Source organism: Artemia sp. Qi Xiang Cuo, chromosome 1, assembly GCF_049724085.1.
Source record: "Artemia sp. Qi Xiang Cuo chromosome 1, ASM4972408v1, whole genome shotgun sequence".
In the NCBI taxonomy this organism is placed as follows: domain Eukaryota; kingdom Metazoa; phylum Arthropoda; class Branchiopoda; order Anostraca; family Artemiidae; genus Artemia; species Artemia sp. Qi Xiang Cuo.
The window spans coordinates 100,490,543-100,513,420 of record NC_142794.1 but is presented as its reverse complement, the minus strand read 5'-3'; the positions used below and the strand labels follow the sequence as shown (position 1 = coordinate 100,513,420).

At 34.7% G+C, this 22,878-nt stretch overlaps 1 protein-coding gene across 1 annotated transcript in view; it reads right to left on the bottom strand.

Annotated features, from left to right (window-relative positions):
• Positions 1-21,536, bottom strand: part of LOC148957000 (PEX5-related protein-like) — a 282,607-nt gene extending 261,071 nt beyond the window's left edge. Inside the window, exon 1 of the mRNA XM_089092765.1 lies at positions 21,212-21,536. Within this exon, the coding sequence (XP_088948891.1) occupies positions 21,212-21,409 (198 nt within the window). The 5' untranslated portion in view covers positions 21,410-21,536. The remainder of the gene's footprint in view (positions 1-21,211) is intronic.
• Between the last annotated feature and the right edge of the window lie 1,342 nt (positions 21,537-22,878).

The window sequence follows — 22,878 nt, the reverse complement described above, 5'->3', positions numbered from 1 at the left end:
AAACTGCAAAAATATTTATGATGCCTAATCAGTAATAGTAATTTTTTAATTTAAACAACAAAAATACATGAAAATTCTAAAATTAGTTTTGCTTTATGTCTCCTGGAATTGGTTAAAGGCCGATTGTGCTTGCCACTGCACCTCAATGCCTTTAACTTCAGAAACAGTAGCACCACTTTTAACTGTAGTAGCAGTGGTAGAATTAGTAGTAGCCTTAGCTTTAGTAGAAACAGTAATAGTAGTAGCTTTAGCAGGCAATCTGCATGCACAAAGTGTGCTTTGATTTAGTTCAAATTTTCTCCATATTGTCTCGACTGATGTCATATTCTCTCAAATTCCCCCTCTACGAATGACGTCATATGTAGTTAGTTACGACCCTAAATAACGTCATGCTAAAACTTAAAAGAACGTCATATGATGCAGGTACCAATATAAATAAATACCTAAGACTAGGTCACCTTAGTCTATTACAAATAACCATGCCAAAGAGATCAAAGCAAAAGAAACGTCGTTTGGAGCTCTCCGAAGATAACAAGGACGTATCGAGTCTCAATGTAACCCAGTCTCAAGACAAAGTTTGTGGCGTGTGCTTAGAAACAGTTTGGGAAAAAGCTGTGGCGAGTAGCCAGCGTTTTGGACTTCTACCTAATTGTAGTGACATATTCTGCCTTGACTGCATCAGAACGTGGCGAAAAACAGGAACTCCTGAAAAGAAAGTGGTAAGGGCTTGTCCACTGTGTCGTATTCGTTCTGACTTTGTTCTCCCAAGCACAAATTGGATCGAGTCCAAGGAAGAAAAGGAGAAGCTAATAATGGAATATAAACAAACTTTACGCACTAAACCTTGTCGATATTTCAAAAGAGGAAGACGCAAGTGTCCGTTTGGTAAAAAATGTTTTTATCTTCATGCCGTTGATAAAAAAAAATTATGAGAAAAGTACCCTTGGAGCTGTGCAAAAATAAATATGTATTTTCTTAGGAAAGAAAAATGTGTCCTTCCATGCCTTTGGGGTCTTGTCCTTATGATGAAAAATATTAATTTTATATTCAAGGTGAAATATGTGAGCACCATCGCATCCCCTGCATACTACCTGAAAATGAGCAACATAAAACGAAACATAGAAGGAATACATCGAGTGGCATGAAAAGGACATTGGATTATCATTTGCAGTGGCCCAGTCTCAAGACAAACTCTGCGGCGTATGTTTGGAAACAGTTTGGGAAAAAGTTTTAGCTAGTAGACAGGCTTTCAGACTTTTGCCTAATTGTGTACACATGTTCTGCCTTGACTGCGTCAGGTCTTGGTGACAAACGCAGACTCTTGAAAATGAAGTCGTAAAATCTTGTCCTGGGTGTCGTGTTCATTCTAACTTTGTTTTTCCAAGCAGATATTGGATCGAGTCGAAGGAATTATAGTAAAGAACGACCTCTTGTCTATACTAAATTTATAGGTCACTTAACTATAGTATAGGCTAGTACAGTTATATTTAAAGTCAATATATTAAAAATTATAATAAAGATTACATAAAGTATCGATGTGGTTCATTATAAATTATGTACCGGGAATCGAACCCGGACCTGCTAAATGAAAGCCACCTATCCTACCCGCTAGACCATATGGGACTATAAAACAGTATGATTTAAGAACCATATGCATATTATTATTTTATCATACTTATAATAAAGATCGAACTCTTCCCTATACTAATTTGCATACGCAACTTCACTATAGTTAAGATTACAGTATTTATATTATACATCATTATAAATTATAAAAGGTTCAAATGTTCGAAGATTATAGAGTTAAAAAATTTCCCTCACCGGGAATCGAACCCGAGCCTGTTAAGTGAAAGTTAACTATCCTAGCCACTAGACAATATGGAACCATAAAGAAGTATGATTTAAGAGCCATATGCATATTATTATTTCACCATACCAATTATAATAAGGCCAAAACAAAATAGTCGACATCCGGTTGCAGCGGTAGCTAGCAACCTAGTAAGAGACGATCACGTCCAATGTTAAGAAATATGAAAACCCATAGTTCCTAACAGAGGAGTCAGATCAAAACAAAAAGTACACCATTAGAACCGCCTTGTCCGAAACCCCTGTATAGGAAATTTTCTGTCCCTTGGCTTGAACAGCAAGGGATATATATTGGCTTGAAAATCAAGAAAAGTGGCAGCTATTACAACATTTTACCTAAACGGGATATTTTTTTATTTTTTTTCTCTTTTCTTTTGTATCCAGAGATAGCTTGGCACTGGAACATCGTAGAGGGTTGTTCAATAGCTCATTTTAAAGGAAATTAATTGGGTTAAAAATCTATAGTAACTAAAATAAATTATTTCTAAAAGAGAATAAATTTTTCCACCAAAAACTGCATTTTCGATGTCTTTTCACACTGCAGTCTTTCAAACATAATCGCATACCAGCGGTAAGATTTGAACCCACGCCTCCGAAGAGACTGGTGGCTAACACCAGTGTCTTGGACCACTCGGCCAGGCTGCCTCTCATAAATAAATATATATGTGAATTTGGGTTGCATTATAAATACTAAATTTTATTAACGATCATTGAAATAACCAACAATTGCATACATTTTACTTAGTTAGCTACTTGATTGTTTGATTATAATAAAGAACGACCTCTTGCCTATACTAAATTTTATATGCCACTTAATTATAGTATAGGTTAGTAATTCAACAGATAGCTTGGCACTGGAACATCGTAGAGAGTTGCTCAATGGCTCATTTTAAAGGAAATTAATGGGGTTAAAAAACCTTTTGTAATTAATCCGGGTTGCAGCGGTAGCTAGCAACCTAGTAAGAGACGATCACGTCCAATGTTAAATAAAAAAGCCATAGCTCCTAAAAAACGAGTCAGATCAAAACAAAAAGTACACCATTAGAACCGCCTTGTCCGAAACCCCTGTATAGGAAACTATTTGTCATTTGGCTTGAACAGCAAGGGAAATATATTGGCTTGAAAATCAAGAAAATTGACTTTAACCACTTTATTCTCCACAAAAGGCAGTTTCTTTTCCACAGATAGCTTGGTCCAGGTTGCAGCGGTAGCTAGCAACCTAGTAAGAGACGATCACGTCCAATGTTAAGAAATATAAAAACCCATAGCTCCTAAAAAGGGAGTCAGATCAAAACAAAAAGTACACCATTAGAACCGCCTTGTCCGAAACCCCTGTATAGTAAAATTTCTGTCCCTTGGCTTGAACAGCAAGGGAAACATATTGGCTTGAAAATCAAGAAAACTGGCAGCTACTACAACATTCTGCCTAAAGGATATTTTTTTTTCTTTGTTTCCAGAGATAGCTTGGCACTGGAACATCGTAGATATTTGTTCAATGGCTCATTTTAAAGGAAATTAATTGGGTTAAAAATCTATAGTAACTAAAATAAATTATTTCTAAAAGAGAATAAATTTTTTCACCAAAAACCGCATTTTTGATGTCTTTTCACACTGCAGTCTTTCAAACATAATACCAGCGGTAAGATTTGAACCCACGCCTCCGAAGAGACTGGTGGCTAACACCAGTGCCTTGGACCACTCGGCCAGGCTGCCTCTCATAAATAAATATATTTGTGAATTTGGGTTGCAGCAGTAGCTAGCAACCTAGTAAGAGACGATCACGTCCAATGCTAAGAAATATAAAAACCAAAACTCCTAAAAATATACATTAAAATTACATAAAGGATCGATACTGTAAATGGGTTTTTTGTAAGTATCATCCGTATGATGGTTTTAATGATAGCTGAATTACAATTTAAAGAAATTGACCCCGGGTGGCCTTGAACCACCAACCTTTCGGTTAACGGCCGATCGTGTTAGCCCCTTACACCACGACATCATCAGGTAAAGTTGTAAAATTAGCAATATGATACATAGAGGTTGGATACAGCTCATTATAATTGGAACTATGTAAGTTTAATCGGATATAGCTGAAACCTAGTAAAGAACAAACCACGGCAAATAGTAACTAAAAGTTAAGATAGTAAAAGCATCCTCTCTTGCTATTCCATCTAAGAAAAAACCATAAGCTTTTTCCTGTTTTTCTTGATCTGGGTTGCAGCGGTAGCTAGCAACCTAGTAAGTTACATTAAAGAACGAACTGTTGCCCATAGTAACTGAAGTAATAAAAGAAATTATTATATAGATGATTATTTTTATTATCCGGGTTGTAGCAGTAGCTAGAAACCAAGAGACGAACACGTCCAATGTTAAGAATTTACAGTAAAGAACGATCTCTCCCCCATAGTAACTGATATACGGTGGTTCCAGGGGTAATCCGGATTGCAGCGGTAGCTAGCAACCTAGTAACAGACAATCAAGTCCAATGCTAAGAAATATAAAAGCTCCTAACTCCTAAAAAAAGATTCAGATCAAAACAAAAAGTACACCATTAGAACCGCCTTGTCCGAAACCCCTATAAAAAAAAAATAACGGGATATTTTTTTTTTCTTTTCCTCAGATAGCTTGGCACTAAAACATCGTAGAAAGTTGTTCAATGGCTCATTTTAAAGGAAATTAATTGGGTTAAAAATCTTCAGTAACTAAAATAAATTAATTCTAAAAGAGAATAAATTTTTCCACCAAAAACTGCATTTTTGATGTCTTTTCATGCTGCAGTCTTTTCAAAGATATTTGATCCGGGTTGCAGCGGTAGCTAGCAACCTAGTAAGAGACGATCACGTCCAATGTTAAGAAATATAATCCGGGTTGCAGCGGTAGCTAGCAACCTAGTAAGAGACGATCACGTCCAATGTTAAGAAATATAAAAACCCATAGTTCCTAAAAAAGGAGTCAGATCAAAACAAAAAGTACACCGTTAGAACCGCCTTGTCTGAAACCCGTGTATAGGAAGCTTTCTGTCCCTTGGCTTGAACAGCAAGAGAAATATATTGGCTTGAAAATCAAGAAAAGTGGCAGCTACTACAACATTCTTCCTAAACGGGATATTTTTTTCTTTTTTTCTTTGTTTCCAGAGATAGCTTGGCACTGGAACATCGTAGAGGGTTGTTCAATAGCTCATTTTAAAGGAATTTAATTGGGTTAAAAATCTTTTGTTACTAAAATAAATTATTTCTAAAAGAGAATAAATTTGTCCACCCAAAACTGCATTTTTGATGTCTTTTCAAACTGCAGTCTTTCAAACATTACATTATTATAATAAAGAATGACCTCTTTCCTATACTAAATTTTATAGGCCGCTTAACTATAGCATAGGCTAGTACAGTTATTATATTTAAGGCCAATATATTAAAATTTTCCACTAAAAGACGGTCATTGGAATAAAAACCCAATACTACATTTGATTTAGTTAGCTACTTGATTGTTTGAGGCTAGTCTCTTACTATTTCAAAGAAGAAAAAGCCGTAGGCTTTTTCCTGTTTGTAATCAATTAGAAAGAGTTCTACCTTTAATGTAATGTAATAAAGATCAAACTCTTCCCTCTACTAACTTGCATACGCAACTTCACTATAGTTAAGATTACAGTATTTATATTTTTACATTAAAAGACGATCACTGAAATAACAAACCATTCCATACATTGGATTTAGTTAGCTACTTGATTGTTTGAGTTTTGCTACTTAAGAACGACAAAGATGTAAATGTTCTCATTCTTGATTAGAATAATGGTTAGATCGAAGCAAGCTATACGCAAGTTGAAAAAACAGTACTACACAAACAACAGAGATAGTATTACATTAAAGAACGATCTTCAGTCCATATCCGGGTTGCAGCGGTAGCTAGCAACCTAGTAAGAGACGATCACGTCCAATGTTAAGAAATATAAAAACCCATAGCTCCTAAAAAGGAGTCAGATCAAAACAAAAAGTACACCATTAGAACCGCCTTGTCCAAAACCCCTGTATAGGAAATTTCTGTCCCTTGGCTTGAACATCAAGGGAAATATATTGGCTTGAAAATCAAGAAAATTTACTTTAACCTCGGTAGTCTTCCAAACCGGGATATTTTTTTTTTTCTTTTTTGTTTCCAGAAATAGATTGGTACTGGAACATCGAAGAGGGTTGTTCAATAGCTCATTTTACTGGAAATTAATTGGGTTAAAAATATATATTAACTAAAATAAATTATTTATAAAAGAGAATAAATTTTTCCAATAAAAACTGTATTTTTGATGCAGTGACGTCATAATTACTATATCCGGGTTGCAGCGGTAGCTAGCAACCTAGTAAGAGACGATCACGTCCAATGTTAAGTAATATAAAAACCCATAATTCCTACAAAAAGAGTCAGATCAAAACAAAAAGTACACCATTAGAATCGCCTTGTCCGAAATTCCTATAAGGGAAACTTACAGCCCTTTGGCTTGAATAACAAAGAAAATATATTGGCTTGAAAATCAAGAAAATTGACTTTAACCACGTTATTCTCCTCAAAGGGGATATTTTTTTCTTTCTTCTTCTTTTCCAAAGATAGCTTGGCACTGGAACAATTACAATAAGGAACGAACTGAACCCATAGTAACTTAAGTATTAAATCAAACAGTTCGTGGTCATAATAAAGAGCTGTGTAATGGCTCATTTTAAAGAAAACTGCTGTATATAGAAACCTTTTGCAATTAACAAACTTAATTATTATTATAAAACAAATTGTTACGACATGGTAAAGAACTAACTCATGGCGATAGTAACTAATTTAATTTTGAAAAGAAAGAATTACGGCGGAAACCTAAATGGTAGCATAAGTAAGCTACATTTCTTAAGAACTGCCCACCGGAATTTGAACTCAGATCGCCGGATTCAAAGTCTTATGTTTTAACCACTACACCAAGAAACGTTCATTTAAGAAAGAATTTTAACGGTATATGATAACTTAAATACCGAAATAAGTGCTAACCACTACACCAAGAAACATTCATATAAAAAAGAATCCGGGTTGCAGCGGTAGCTAGCAACCTAGTAAGAGACGATCACATCCAATGTTAAGAAATATAAAAACCCATAGCTCCTAAAAAAGGAATCAGATCAATATATAATAAATTATAATAAGGAACGACCTCTTGCCTATACTAAATTTTATATGTTATTTCTGGGTTGCAGCGGTAGCTATCCAGGTTGCAGCGGTAGCTAGCAACCTAGTAAGAGACGATCACGTCCAATGTTAAGAAATTATAATAAAGAATGACCTCTTGAGTATACTAAATATCATACACCACTTAATTATAGTATAGGTTAGTAATTCCATAGTTATAGTAAAGAACGAGCTAGGATCGACGTAAAGAGTTATTAATAGAAGTTTTATTTAGACTTTAAAAAGATTAGAGTAAGGACCGAAGTCTATCTCATAGTAACTGATACAACAGGGAAAAGAAAAAGAGGTCTGAGGTGTATATGACGTCATTATAATGATGAACTGACTCTTGCCTATACTAACTTGCATAGGCAACTAAACTGTAGTTAATATTACAGTACTTATATTATTATAAAGCAAAAGGTATGAGAAAAAAACTACGAAACTTTGTAAACTGCCAAAATATTTAGGATCTTTTAGTAGCATATCCGGGTTGCAGCGGTAGCTAGCAACCTAGTAAGAGACGATCACGTCCTATGTTAAGAAATATAAAAACTCATAGCTCTAAGAAAAGGAGTAAAATCAAAACAAAAAATACACCGTTAGAACCGCCTTGTCCGAAACCCCTGTATAGGAAAGTTTCTGTCATTTAGCTTGAACAGCAAGGGAAATATATTGGCTTGAAAATCAAGAAAATTTACTTCAACCACGTTATTCTCCACAAACGGCATATTTTTTTCTTTTTTTTTTCTTTTCCACAGATAGCTTGGCACTGGAATATCGTAGAGTTGTTCAATGGCTCATCTTAAAGGAAATTAATTGGGTTAAAAATCTTTTGTAACTAGTAAAGCAAAGAACGATCTCTCATTCATAGTAACTGATATATGATGGTTCAAGGGGTAACCGGGATGCAGCGGTAGCTAGCAACCTAGTAAGAGACGATCACATCCAATGTTAAGAAATAAAAAAAACCCATAACTCCTAAAAAAAAAGTCAGATCAAAACAAAAAGTGCACCATTAGAACCGCCTTGTCCGAAACCAATGTATAGAAAACTTTCTGTCCCTTGGCTTGTCCGGGTTGCAGCGGTAGCTAGCAACCTAGCAAGGGACGATCACGTCCAATGTTAAGAAATATAAAAACCCATAGTTCAGTACACCCTTAGAACCGCCTTGTCCGAAACACCTTTATAGAAAAACTTTCTGTCCCTTGGCATGAACAGCAAGGGAAATATATTGGCTTGATCCGGGTTGCAGCGGTAGCTAGCAACCTAGTAAGAGACGATCACGTCCAATGTTAAGAAATATAAAAACCCCTAACTCCTAAAAAAAGAGTCAGATCAAAACAAAAAGTACACCATTAGAACCGCCTTGTCCGAAACCCCTATAAAGGAAACTTACCGCCCTGCGGCTTGAATAACAAAGAAAATATATTGGCTTGATAATCAAGAAAATTGACTTTAACCACGTTATTCTCCCCAAACGGGATATTTTTTTATTTCTTTCTTTTCCACGGATAGCTTGGCACTGGAACATCGTAGAGAGTTGTTCAATGGCTTATTTTAAAGGAAATCTTTAGATCTCGTGCTATTTGTACTTAATTTTTTTTTTATTAATTTTCTTTACGAAAAACTTAATTTTGTATATACAATATTAATCAATGACGTCATAGTCTTTGGATGTAGTTAGTATTTAATCCGGGTTGCAGCGGTAGCTAGCAACCTAGTAAGAGACGATCACCTCCAATGTTATGAAATATAAAACCCCCCAACTCCTAAAAAAAGAGTCAGATCAAAACAAAAAGTACACCATTAGAACCGCCTTGTCCGAATCCTCTATAAAGGAAACTTACCGCCCTTTGGTTTGAATAACAAAGAAAATATATTGGCTTGAAAATCAAGAAAATAGACTTTTACCACGTTATTCTCCACAAACGGGATATTTTTTTCTTTCCGCTTGATTTTTCTCCTCAGCTAGCTGGGCACTGGAAAATCATAGAGAGCTGTATAATAGCTCATTTTAAAGAAATTGCAACATCTAGTCACTTTTGTATTTAAAAATAAAATACTTTTTAAAGTAGAATCAATTTTGTCAAAAAAATTGCATTTTGATGTATTTTCATACTGCAGTCTTTTCAAATATATTTGAATTTTGAAGCAATAAAACAGTTCATGGTAATGAACTCTATAGTAATAATAGCTACTTGTCTCAATAGTAACCGAAACTCCTGGAACCAAAATTTTCTTTTTTGGCTTAATCGCTAAAATTATTATGTAAACTGCAAAAATATTTATGATGCCTAATCAGTAATAGTAATTTTTTAATTTAAACTACAAAAATACATGAAAATCCTAAAATTAGTTTTGCTTTTTGTCTCCTGGAAGAAAATTTTTTTTCATCTCAGTTCAAATTTATTATTGTATCCTGGTACCAAACTTTTTTTGGTTTGTAACCCGTAAAGTACATATCTCCATATTATTGTCTCATAATTGCAATTATTTTAGTTTTCAGTCCAGAATCGCTAAACTTATTATGTAAAATGCAAAAATATTTATGGTGTCTAACCAATAATACTAATTTTGTAATTCAAACAAGAGAAATACCTGAAAATTTTAAAATTAGTTTTGTTTTATGCTAGGTTTTAGATACTCGACACGGGATTTTGTGTACTTAATAATTTTAAACATTGAAAAAATATGGTCTCACGCAAGTGGAAAAAAAGAAAGAATAACCAAAAAAAGTATCAAAATAGAGCAATCCAAATTTCTACTAATAGAAAACTTTACTACATAAAAAATAAAGCTAACATCCTGAAATATCAGAAAAGTTTATTTAAAAGAGATAAAAATGCCACCGAACGCAATAAAGCTTGAGAACGCGTAAGGATTGTTACTAAGATGTCTTGTGATCCAGGATTTAAGAAAATGAAATATGACAGAGCAAAACAGAGGTATGTTACGGATCAGGGGTATCGAGAAGGAAAATTGAGACAGCCAAACAAAAGAGCAAGGAGCGGTATGATAACGATATAGATTATCGAAACGAACATAAGAAAAAAGTTGCTACCAGAATAATGGGTAGATACTGGGGTGACAAAAGCTATAATGAAAAAATTAAATTCTCTGCGAGGTTGTACCGAAGAACGCATAAGGACAAAGGGAAAAATTACATTCAGAAATACAAGAAGATGGCAAAAATGCAGGCTGATCTTTGTAAATTGAGAAACATTTTACGCATGTTTTATCGGGATCACGAAAAGTATTCAAAATTACAGATTAAAATTCTCTTTGAAAGAGCGGATGCTGTTGAAAAGTCGGCTAGATCCGGGTTGCAGCGGTAGCTAGCAACCTAGTAAGAGACGATCACCTCCAATGTCAAGAAATATAAAAACCCCCAACTCCTAAAAAAAGAGTCAGATCAAAACAAACAGTACACCATTAGAACCGCCTTGTCCGAATCCTCTATAAAGGAAACTTATCGCCCTTTGGCTTGAATAACAAAGAAAATATATTGGCTTGAAAATCAAGAAAATTGACTTTTACCACGTTATTCTCCACAAACGGGATATTTTTTTCTTTCCGCTTTTTTTTCTGCTCAGCTAGCTGGGCACTGGAAAATCATAGAGAGCTGTATAATAGCTCATTTTAAAGGAAATTGCAACATCTAGTCACTTTTGTATTTAAAAATAAAATACTTTTTAAAGTAGAATCAATTTTGTCAAAAAAATTGCATTTTTGATGTATTTTCATACTGCAGTCTTTTCAAAGATATTTGAATTTTGAAGCAATAAAACAGTCCATGTAATGAACTCTATAGTAATAATAGCTACTTGTCTCAATAGTAACCGAAACTCCTGGAACCAAAATTTTCTTTTTTGGCTTAATCGCTAAAATTATTATGTAAACTGCAAAAATATTTATGATGCCTAATCAGTAATAGTAATTTTTTAATTTAAACAACAAAAATACATGAAAATTCTAAAATTAGTTTTGCTTTTTGTCTCCTGGAAGAAATTTTTTTTCATCTCAGTTCAAATTTATTATTGTATCCTGGAACCAAGCTTTTTTTGGTTTGTAACCCGTAAAGTACATATCTCCATATTATTGTCTCATAATTGCAATTATTTTAGTTTTCAGTCCAGAATCACTAAACTTATTATGTAAACTGCAAAAATATTTATGGTGTCTAACCAATAATACTAATTTTGTAATTCAAACAAGATAAATACCTGAAAATTTTAAAATTAGTTTTGTTTTATGCTAGGTTTTAGATACTCGACACGGGATTTTGTGTGCTTAATAATTTTAAACCTTGAAAAAATATTGTCTCACGCGAGTGGAAAAAAAGAAAGAATAACCAAAAACAATATCAAAATAGAACAATCCAAATTTCTACTTATAGAAAACTTTACTACACAAAAAATAAAGCTAACATCCTGAAATATCAGAAAAGTTTATTTAAAAGAGATAAAAATGCCACCAAACGCAATAAAGCTCGAGCACGCGTAAGGATTGCTACTAAGATGTCTTGTGATCCAGGATTTAAGAAAATGAAATATGACAGAGCAAAACAGAGGTATCTTACGGATCAGGGGTATCGAGAAGGGAAAATTGAGACAGCGAAACAAAAGAGTAAGGAAAGGTATGATAACGATATAGATTACCGAAACAAACATAAGAAAAAAGTTGCTACCAGAATAATGGGTAGATACTGGGGTGACAAAAGCTATAATGAAAAAATTAAAGTCTCTGCGAGGTTGTACCGAAGAACGCATAAGGACAAAGGGAAAAATTACATTCACAAATACAAGAAGATGGCAAAAATGCAGGCTGATCTTTGTAAATTGAGAAACATTTTACGCATGTTTTATCGGGATCACGAAAAGTATTCGAAATTACAGATTAAAATTCTCTTTGAAAGAGCGGATGCTGTTGAAAAGTCGGCTAGAAATGCTTTGGAAAGCTTCATAGCAATATCCAAATGAAATGTTGTCAGTTTAACGAAAAGCTTCCAAGGTATGGATTGGCAACTGCGGAACAGTTTATAGATGCAATGGAAAATGTTCGACAACACAGTGAATATACGGAGGCGTACTTCTTAGAAAATTCGTATATTAATTTTGGAAGGAGCAATTGCAGTTTATGTAGCAGCAATAAAAATATATATACATGCATACCTATCAACAGCGAAGAAAAAGCAATGTTTTTCAATTATGGCGAAAATGAGCCTGTTAGGGTTATTAGTAAATGTGTTTGTAAGACTAATGATTCAGAACAAATTCCTGGAACACCGACTCAAGAAAAAAGCATTTCTAACTGTGTTTTAAACAGTTCGTTTAGTTCTACTGAATATTTGGCAAAAAATTCTCTGTGTAGTAGAACAAACTGCCCTGAAAAGTACGAGACAACTATTGAAAAATGCTCTAAGACTAGATCTGACAAGGAAATTATGATGGCTGAAGTCACCTATAACAATCTGAGTAAACATTCAAAACCAAAAATTGGGCAGCAGGTTACTTGGCAATGTCACCCTGATATCTGCAAGCTCTATCCGACGGATATTGAATTATGTCAAATTCTTTTTGATATCCTTGAAAACAATATAGCATTAAAATTTTCAACTGACAAAGTGGTTAATTTCTACCTTGGCGGCTTGGATTATTGTGAAATCAATTACAGGGACACAAGAAAGCATGGGCATTCGTTATACTGTAGCCCAAATGAGGGATGTCAGAGCTATTTGCGTTCTCTAAGGGCACTAGCTCCACATTTTCCTGTCTTGAACTGTTTCATTAATAGCGTATATAAGGCAGTATCAAAATGTAATTACAGTAAAGAACGAACTTCAGCCCATAGTATTATAATAAAGAACGACCACTTGCCTCTACTAAATTTTAAAGGCCACTTAACTATAGTGTAGGCTAGTACAGTTATATTTAAGGCCAATATATTAAAATTTTCCATTAAATACGACCATTGGAATAAAAACCCATTACATACATTTGATTTAGTTAGCTATTTGATTGCTTAAGGCTAGACTCTTACTATTTCAAAGAAGAAAAAGCCGTAGGCTTTTCCTGTTTGTAATCAATTAGAAAAATTTATAATAAAGAACAGACTCTAGCCAATAGTAACTTAAATATTTTATATAAAGATGTTTAGTAAAGAATGGGCTCAATTCCAAAGGAACTGAACCCTGTGGTTCATTCATATAATCTCCACTATTTTAGCTAGGGGGTAACTAAACAAGTTTCTTTTCAAATTTCAAATTTAAAAGATATTGCTTTAAATTCAATAATTTAAAAGTTCTCCCCAACGGGGAATCGAACCCCGTTCTCCCATCTAACAAGTGTGTATGCTTACACTTACACTGTATGCTTACACTTGTAAAATACAAGTTACATGTAAAACATGATAATAAATTCGTTAATACAATAAAGAACGACACCTTGCCCATGTTAACTAAAACATAAATAGGGATTATGTAATTTCCAATAGTATCATGGCTGTAGAGATGGCTGAAACCTAGTTACAATAAAAAACGATCATTGGAATAACAAAAATTGCATACCTTTGGAATTAGCTAGCTACTTGATTATTTGAGACTCGTCTCTTACTATTTAAAGGAAGTAAAAGCCGTAGGCTTTTTCTTGTGTGTAATCATTTTATTATCATAGGCAGCGCGCTAGCACTGCCTGAGTAAAGAACGATGTGGGCACAATGTGTTTTTTTTTCGGGTTGCAGCGATAGCTAGCAACCTAGTAAGAGACGATCACGTCCAATGTTAAGAAATATAAAAACCCATAGTTCCTAACAGAGGAGTCAGATCAAAACAAAAAGTACACCATTAGAACCGCCTTGTCCGAAACCCCTGTATAGGAAACTTTCTGTCCCTTGGCTTGAACAGCAAGGGAAATATATTGGCTTGAAAATCAAGAAAATTGACTGCTACTACGTCATTCTGCCTAAACGGGATATTTTTTTCTTTTTTTTTTCTTTTTTCTTTCTTTTCCACAGATAGCTTGGCACTGGAACATCGTAGAGAGTTGTTCAATAGCTCATTTTAAAGGAATTACATAAAGGACGATTATAGCTCATCATAAATGGTGTTTGTCAATTATTCGGGTTGCAGCGGTAGCTAGCATTACAATAAAGAACGAACTCTTGCCTATACTAGCTTGCATAGGCAACTTAACTATATTATAGGCTGGTAAAGTTTTATTTAAAGTTAACATTTGGAGTGATTATAGTATCATGGTTGCAGCTTTAGCTGTAATCTAATTTATAAATCTAATCCGGGTTGCAGTTGTAACTAGCAACCTAGTAAGAAACGATCACGTCCAATGTTAAGAAATATAAAAACCCATAACTCCTAAGAAAAGAGTAAAACCAAAACAAAAATTACACCATTAGAACCGCCTTGTTCGAAATACCTGTATAAAGGAAACTTATCTGCCCTTTGGCTTGAACATCAAAGAATATATATTGCCTTGAAAATCAAGAAAAGTGGCAGCTACCACAGTCATTCTGCCACAAATGGGATATTTTTTCTTTCCTTTTTCTTTTCCACATATAACTTGGCACTGGAACATCAGTTGAGAGTTGTTCAATGGCTCATTTTAAAGGAAATTAGTAACGTCTAAAAACCTTTTGTAACTTAAAAACAAATTACTTTTTAAAACAAGAATAAATTTTTCCACTATAAACTACAGTTTTGATATCTTTTCATACTGCAGTCTTTTCAAAGATATTTGATTTTTGGATGCAATCAAACAGTTTGTGGTAAAGTTATTTTAAAAGAAAATCATTAGAAGAACAATCCATTGCATACATTGGACTTAGTTAGCTGCCTGTTTCTTTGAGAGTCGTCTCTTACTAATCCAAAGAAGAAAAAGCCGTAGGCTTTTACCTGTTTGTAATCCGGGTTGCGGCGGTGTTTAGCAACCTAGTAAGAGACGATCACGTCCAATGTTAAGAAATATAAAAACCCAGAACTCCTAAAAAAGAGTCAGATCAAAACAAAAGTACACCATTAAAACCGCCTTGTCCGAAACCTCTGTTACATAAAGGATCGATTAATTTTAAATGGGAAGAGTGTAAGTTCAATTGGTATCATCGCTGCAGAGATCGCTGAAACCTAGTAAGGAAAAAACCATGGCGCATTGGATTTAGTCACCTGCTTGATTCTCTAAGGTTTGTCTCTTACTATTAATTGATTCTTTTCAATAGGAACTATATGGCCGTAGAGATGGCCAAAACCTTGTAAAGAACAAACCATGGCACATATTGGACTTGGTAAGCTGCCTAATTCTCTGAATTTCGTCTCTTACTATTCAAAATAAAAAGTGTCCAAGGAGGTAAATAAAATCAGTTGAAGCTTTCAGGTAATGCTGCAGGGAGCGTTGAACCAAATCAAAATAACATAGAGATCACGAAAAAATATAATTCCCTCTCAACTTTCTTCTTCACGCTTTATAGCCGAGCTAGAAATAAATAATACATGTACGTCATTTGCCTCTTTACTTAGGTAAGTCTAAGGACGTCTTTCTCTTTTCCCAATTAATATAAATTCCAAGTCCTACTGCAGCAATAACAATAAGGCCTCCAAAAATACCTCCGACCATTGCTATAACATACTGATTGTTATCCTCTACATCTTCATCTTTTTCACTCGAGTCTTTGGTTTCGTCTCCATCATGATCCGACTGCCTAATCTGATTCTTATCCTCTATATTTTCATCTTTTTCACTTGAATCTTTGGCTTCATCTCCATCATGATCGGGCTGCTTAATCTGAGTTTTATCTTTGTACTGATCTAATCTCCATCTAATCTGATTTTTATCCTCTACGTCTTCATCTTTTTCACTTGAGTCTTTGGTTTCGTCCCCTTCATAATCGGACAGCCTAATCTGATTTTTATCATCTATATCCTTTTCACTCGAGTCTTTGGTTTTGTCTCCATCATGATCGGACAGCCTAATCTGATTTTTATCCTCTACATTTTCATCTTTTTCACTTGAGTCTTTGGTTTCGTCTCCATCATAATCCGACTGCCTAATCTTTTTATCCTCTACATCTATATATTTTTCACTTGAGACTTTGGTTTTGTCTCCATCATGATCGGACTGCCTCATCTGATTTTTATGCTCTACTTCTTCATCTTTTTGACTTGAGTCTTTGGTTTCGTCTCCATCATGATCGGACTGCCTAAGCTGATTTTTATCCTCTACGTCTTCATCTTTTTCACTTGAGTCTTTGGTTTCGTCCCCAACATAATCGGACAGGCTAATCTGATTTTTATTCTCTATATCTACATCCTTTTCACTTGGGTCTTTGGTTTCGTCTCCATCCTGATCGGAGAGCCTAATATGATTTTTATCCTCTACATCTACATTTTTTTCACTTGAGTCTTTGATTTCTTCTCCATCATGATCAGACAGCCTCTTCTGATTATTATCCTCTACATCTTCATCTTTTTTGTTTGAGTCTTTGGTTTCGACTCCATCATGATCGGACTGCTTAGTCTGATTTTTATCCTCTACGTCTTTATCTTTTTCACTTAAGTCTTTGGTTTCGTCTCCATCATGATCGGACAGCCTAATCTGATTTTTATCCTCTACAACTTCATCTGTTTCACTTGATTCTTTGGTTTTATCCCCATCATGATCGGACTGCCTAATCTGATTTTTATCCTCTACGTCTTCATCTTTTTCACTTGAGTCTTTGGTTTCGTCCCCTTCATAATCGGACAGCCTAATCTGATTTTTATCATCTATATCCTTTTCACTCGAGTCTTTGGTTTTGTCTCCATCATGATCGGACAGCCTAATCTGATTTTTATCCTCTACATTTTCATCTTTTTCACTTAAGTCTTTGGTTTCGTCTCCATCATAATCTGACTGCCTAATCTTTTTATCCTCTACATCTTTATATTTTTCACTCGAGTCTTTGGTTTTGTCTCCATCATGATCGGACTGCCTAATCTGATTTTTATGCTCTACGTCTTCATCTTTTTGACTTGAGTCTTTGGTTTCGTCTCCATCATGATCGGACTGCCTGACCTGATTTTTATCCTCTACGTCTTCATCTTTTTCACTTGATTCTTTGGTTTCATCCTCAACATAATCGGTCAGGTTAATATGATTTTTATCTTCTATATCTACATCCTTTTCACTTGGGTCTTTGGTTTCGTCTCCATCCTGATCGGACAGCCTAATATGATTTTTATCCTCTACATCTACATTTTTTTCACTTGAGTCTTTGATTTCTTCTCCATCATGATCAGACAGCCTCTTCTGATTATTATCCTCTACATCTTCATCTTTTTTGTTTGAGTCTTTGGTTTCGTCTCCATCATGATCGGACTGCTTAGTCTGATTTTTATCCTCTACGTCTTTATCTTTTTCACTTAAGTCTTTGGTTTCGTCTCCATCATGATCGGACAGCCTAATCTGATTTTTATCCTCTACATCTTCATCTGTTTCACTTGATTCTTTGGTTTTATCCCCATCATGATCGGACTGTCTGATCTGATTTTTATCCTCAACGTCTTCATCTTTTTCACTTGAGTCTTTGGTTTCGTCCCTTTCATAATCGGACAGCCTAATCTGATTTTTATCATCTATATCCTTGTCACTCGAGTCTTTGGTTTCGTCTCCATCATGATCGGACAGCCTAATCTGATTTTTATACTCTACAACTTCATCTGTTTCACTTGAGTCTTTGGTTTTATCCCCATCATGATCGGACTGCCTGATCTGATTTTTATCCTCTACGTCTTCATCTTTTTCACTTGAGTCTTTGGTTTCGTCCCCTTCATAATCAGACAGCCTAATCTGATTTTTATCGTCTATATCCTTTTCACTCGAGTGTTTGGTTTCGTCTCCATCATGATCGGACAGCCTAATCTGATTTTTATCCTCTACATTTTCATCTTTTTCACTTGAGTCTTTGGTTTCGTCTCCATCATAATCCGACTGCCTAATCTGATTTTTATCCTCTACATCTTCGTCTTTTTCATTCGAGTCTTTGGTTTCATCTTCATCAAGATCGGACTGCCTATTTTGATTTTTATCCTCTAAATCTACATCTTTTTCACTTGAGTCTTTGGTTTCATCTCCATCATGATTGGACTTCCTAACCTTATTTTTATCCTCTGCATCTTCATCTTTTTCACTTGAATCTTTGGTTTCGTCCCCGTCATAATCGGACTGCCTAATCTGATTTTTATCCTCTATGTCTTCATCTTTTTCACTTGAGTCTTTGGTTTCGTCTCCATCATGATCAGACTGCCTAATCCGATTTTTATCCTCTATATCTTTATCTTTTTCACTTGAGTCTTTGGTGTCATCTTCATCGTGATGGAACTGCCTAATCTGATTTTTATCTTCAATATCTTCATCTTTTTTATAAAAGTCATTGTTTTCGTTTCTTTTTTGGTCAAATTGAGGGTTATTCGTACCTGCAGCTGTCGTACTTGCATAATCAGACAGCCTCATTAGATCTTCATCCTCCATACCCTCATCTTTTTGATTTGAGGCATTGTTTTTTTTTCCATCGCGATCGGGTTGCCACATCTGATTTTTACTCTCTAAATCCTTATACATTTCATTTGAGTCATAATTTTCATCTCTGTCATGGTCCGACTGCTTTACCACTTTTGCCTCAAATTGAAGTTGATTTATACCTGCAGACGTAGGATCAATTTTTACAGCAATGTTTCGATCAGTCATACCTGAAGTTGTTTCATCAGTTGCACTTGCAGTTATTTGAATCCTTCTAAATTTAATAGGTCTCATTTCAGAATGTTTAAAACATATAATACAAAAGAGTATGATGATTTTAGCACAATTCATTTTAAGTTTAACGTTGCCTAAATTTTTTCTGACGTAACGAGTCAATTGAAGCAAAAGAAAAACCAAATTAATGTTTAAATTTTCAGGTATTTTTCTGGTTTGAATTTAAAAATAAAAATTATTGCTCAGACAACATAAATATTTTTGCAGTTTTAGTTAAATAAAAAAATGCTATTTAAAATTTTCAGGAATTATTCTAGTTTCAGTGGACGAATCAGATTCTATGTTAAAACTTCCCCAAAATTACTGCATTTTACATAACTGTGCATGTTTCTTGTAATGGGAAGTTCTTTGTAAAAATATTGACTTTATCTTAAATATTTCTTGTTAATTACAAAAGCATGTAGATGTGAGGACAAATTCCAGATGTTAATAACATGAGCTACTACAGTGTTACAGAAAAATGCAGTTTTTCGTAAAAAAAATTTTATTTAAAAAATAATCTTTTTAATTACAAAAGGTTTTCAACTTCCATGAATTTTCTTACGTCTAACTTGCTTAGAAGAAACCATCTCACTGTTTAAGCTATGTATTCTTACACCCCCATATATCATAATCATGACACTATAACCAATGTCATCAGAGCTAACGTTTTAATACAGTGTTTTTCTATTAACGTCATAGTTCTAATAAAACTATGACGACATTCATTATTTAGTATATGAAAATTCGGTTCTTTGTAAAAACTTTGATTTTGTTTTAAACGTTTTTTAAATACAAAAGCATGTAGAGGTGACAAATTCCTGATGTTATAATAACATAAGCTACTACAGTGCTATAATAAAATGCAGTTGTTCAAAAAAAAATTCCAGTTTATTAAAAAAAACTTTTATTACAAAAAGTTTTTAACCCCAACAATTTTGTCTGAATAAGCCATTAAACAGCTCTCTACCATGTTCCAGTGCCAAGCTATCTGAGGTGAAAAAGAAAAAAGAAAAAAGATGCCGTGTATACTCAATATCGTGGTTCCAACCAATTTTCTTGATTTTCAAACCACTATATTTCCCTTGTTGTCCAAGCCAAGAGACGGTAAGTTGTACAAGCTAAGAGACAGTTCTAATAGTGTACTTCTTGTTTTGATCTGACTCTATTTTTAGGAGTTATGGGTTATTATAAAACCAATAACTCATAACTAACGGCTGTAATCATGATTTGCGTTTTCCCCTTACTATAATTTTACTATAAAAAATTGATTTTATTTTAAAAATTATTGTCGTTAATTACAAAAGGTTTCTAAATACAACATTTTCGTCTAAAATGGGCCATTAAACCGCTCTATGACGTTACTATTTAGTCAGTTTTTTTATAGTTCTAGCTACCGCTGCAACCCGGATCATGATGTATGAGTATTCAGTTCTATATAATATAAATGTAAATTACAAATGACATTAAAAGGAAAAAGGCTACGGCTTTTTCTTAGCTTCAAGAGTATCCGGGTTGCAGTGGTAGCTAGCAACCTGGTAAGAGACGATCACGTCCAATGTTAAGAAATATAAAAACCCATAACTCCTAAACAATACAGTCAGATCAAAACAAAAAGTACAAAATTAGAACTGCCTTGTCCGAAACCCCTATATAGGAAACTTTCTGTCCCTTGGCTTGAACAGCAAGGGAAACATATTGGCTTGAAAATCAAGAAAAGTGGCAGATACTACAGCATTCTGCCTAAACATCACATTTTTTTTCTTCCATAGATAGCGTGGCACTGGGCTTGTGACGTGATTACCAGTAAAGTAAAGAAATCTCTCTTTTTCGAAAAAGACTCAAGATATGCAATGCACAATTTCATTAAAAATAGCCTTTAAGCAGTGGAAGTTGAACATATAGGTTTTATTAAATCGTCTATATAATAATAACAGATATTGAAGCTTCAAAGTTATAGCTGTTCAATTTCGTCTGCTTATGATTAAAACTTTCTTAGGCACTCAGATATGACATTGGCTCAAAATTATGAGTTCCCCATATTAATTTTTCCCTTAAGTTGTCATAAAAGGAGAAGTCAAGAAAACCCAGGACACACCGAGTGGCAACTTACGTGAGGCAGCAAGTCTGGCTACTGAAATTGTGGCTTCAATTGAAGCAGTAGGGTTTCGGTAATAATCAAAGTTCCCACAAAAATTAGTATCGACATTAGCCCCTCAACGTTACGATGGAATTGGAATAGTACTAGTCAAGTGTCTTGTTTAGTTACTATCCAAATTTAAGAAGCTTTCAAGATTTATTATCTGAATTTTTAGAAGCTATTACCTGAATTGTGTTGTAATTTGAATTTTAGCCCATTAAACATGTGAAGGATGAAGACTTACCTCCAATGCCTTACAGGCCTGCATTGATAGTCCCTCATTTGTATAGGACACAGCTATTGCCATTCTAGCTTCCAGAGAATTTGAATCTAACTCTAAGCATCTCTTTACTGCCTTAATTTCTTCTTTGTCCTGTTCATTTTCAGCCAAAGTAATTCCAAGTAGAAGCCAACCTTCAACAAGACTTGGATCTTTTTGCATAGATGCCTCAAACAGTAAAACTGCATTGGATAAATTCCATTCATCTCGACGCTACTTCCCAACTTCCAGTGCATTTGGCGAGTTACTTAAAGAATTTTCATCAGAAAATTCGTATTTGCTTTCTCGTTGTTCAGATTGAGAAACCTCCAGCCATGGCAAGTCCATTGGAGAATCCAGGTCTGCATGCTGCCAATCAGTTTTCATTTTTTCCCCGATATCTTCACTCTTAAACTCACTCACCCGCTCATTAGCTCGTTGATTATTGACTGAAGATGAAGCTGCTGCAAATTCAGTGGTCCATGGTTCTGACTGCTGTAAAAGATCACTGGCGAGTGGCATTTCTTTGGCAGCGTCCCAAACATCCTGAAAAGCTCCCTGCTGAGAACCATAAGTAGACTGTGAATTAAAATCCTCAATCCAACTTCCCTCTTTCGCAGTTTCAAGAAATTCAGATGCCCACAGTGAACTAGGTTGTGACCGAGTAATGACAGACACAGACGGACCTGGTTGAACTATATTTTGCCCTGCAAAAAAAACAAAAAAAAACAAATAAAAATTTGTTTATTTGTTTATAACTCATGTCTTCTAATAATTTTACACACAGAAACAGTCTAATTTCGTTCAATTTTGTTCAGCTTGGGAGAAAAAAATGTTAAACAGTGACATTTTTTTTTCAGGCCAACTAACTGTTTTTAGAGGCTAGGAGATACTAACCTTACAACGACAAAATAATTGCATTGCCGATCAAGCTTGAGACCCCATGCCAGTGCTAAAACTGGGTTGCCACATTATTTACTTACTTACTTTCGGCAGGGACCAGATGATGAACTGTCCTGCCCGGTATCAATAGATTTTTGAATTATTTCCAAAGACCAATCGACCCCAGGAAGGTACTGGCTCGCAGATGAGGACGTCTCGATATGTCGTACCTTTGGGACGACGCAAAGTGGGGTAAGAAGCTTAAGACGATGTCTTTTGATGACAAGAGATAGCCCATCAGACTGACCATAAAGGCTTTTTACTTCGTTATTGGGAGTTCTAGTCCACATGTTGATTCGGAGTATATTGATTCGGAGTTGATTCGAAATGTATTGGGTGAGCCCAATGAATTTAGAAGCCTAAAAGACATCACTTTCGACTATTAAAAAGTTCATTATTCCTTTGAATTTCCAAACGAATGAGCCCTTTTTGACGTTTCTACGACAAAACTTTCTATAAAAACCTTATATACAACCAGGGTATAACTTACAGCCCTTGCCCTGAGGGCTCTGAAGGGGTTGTCATCCTTAAAAACCTAATTTCCAAAACCTTCTATTACGTTGAACAAAATGGCTATCTAGAAATTTTGATTGGATATGTTTGGGGAAAAGGTGTGCGTGAGAGGGGGTTTTAGTTGCCCTCCAATCACTTTCGACTGTTAAAAAGGACACTATCCCTTTGAATTTCAAATCGAATGAGCCGTTTTTCAA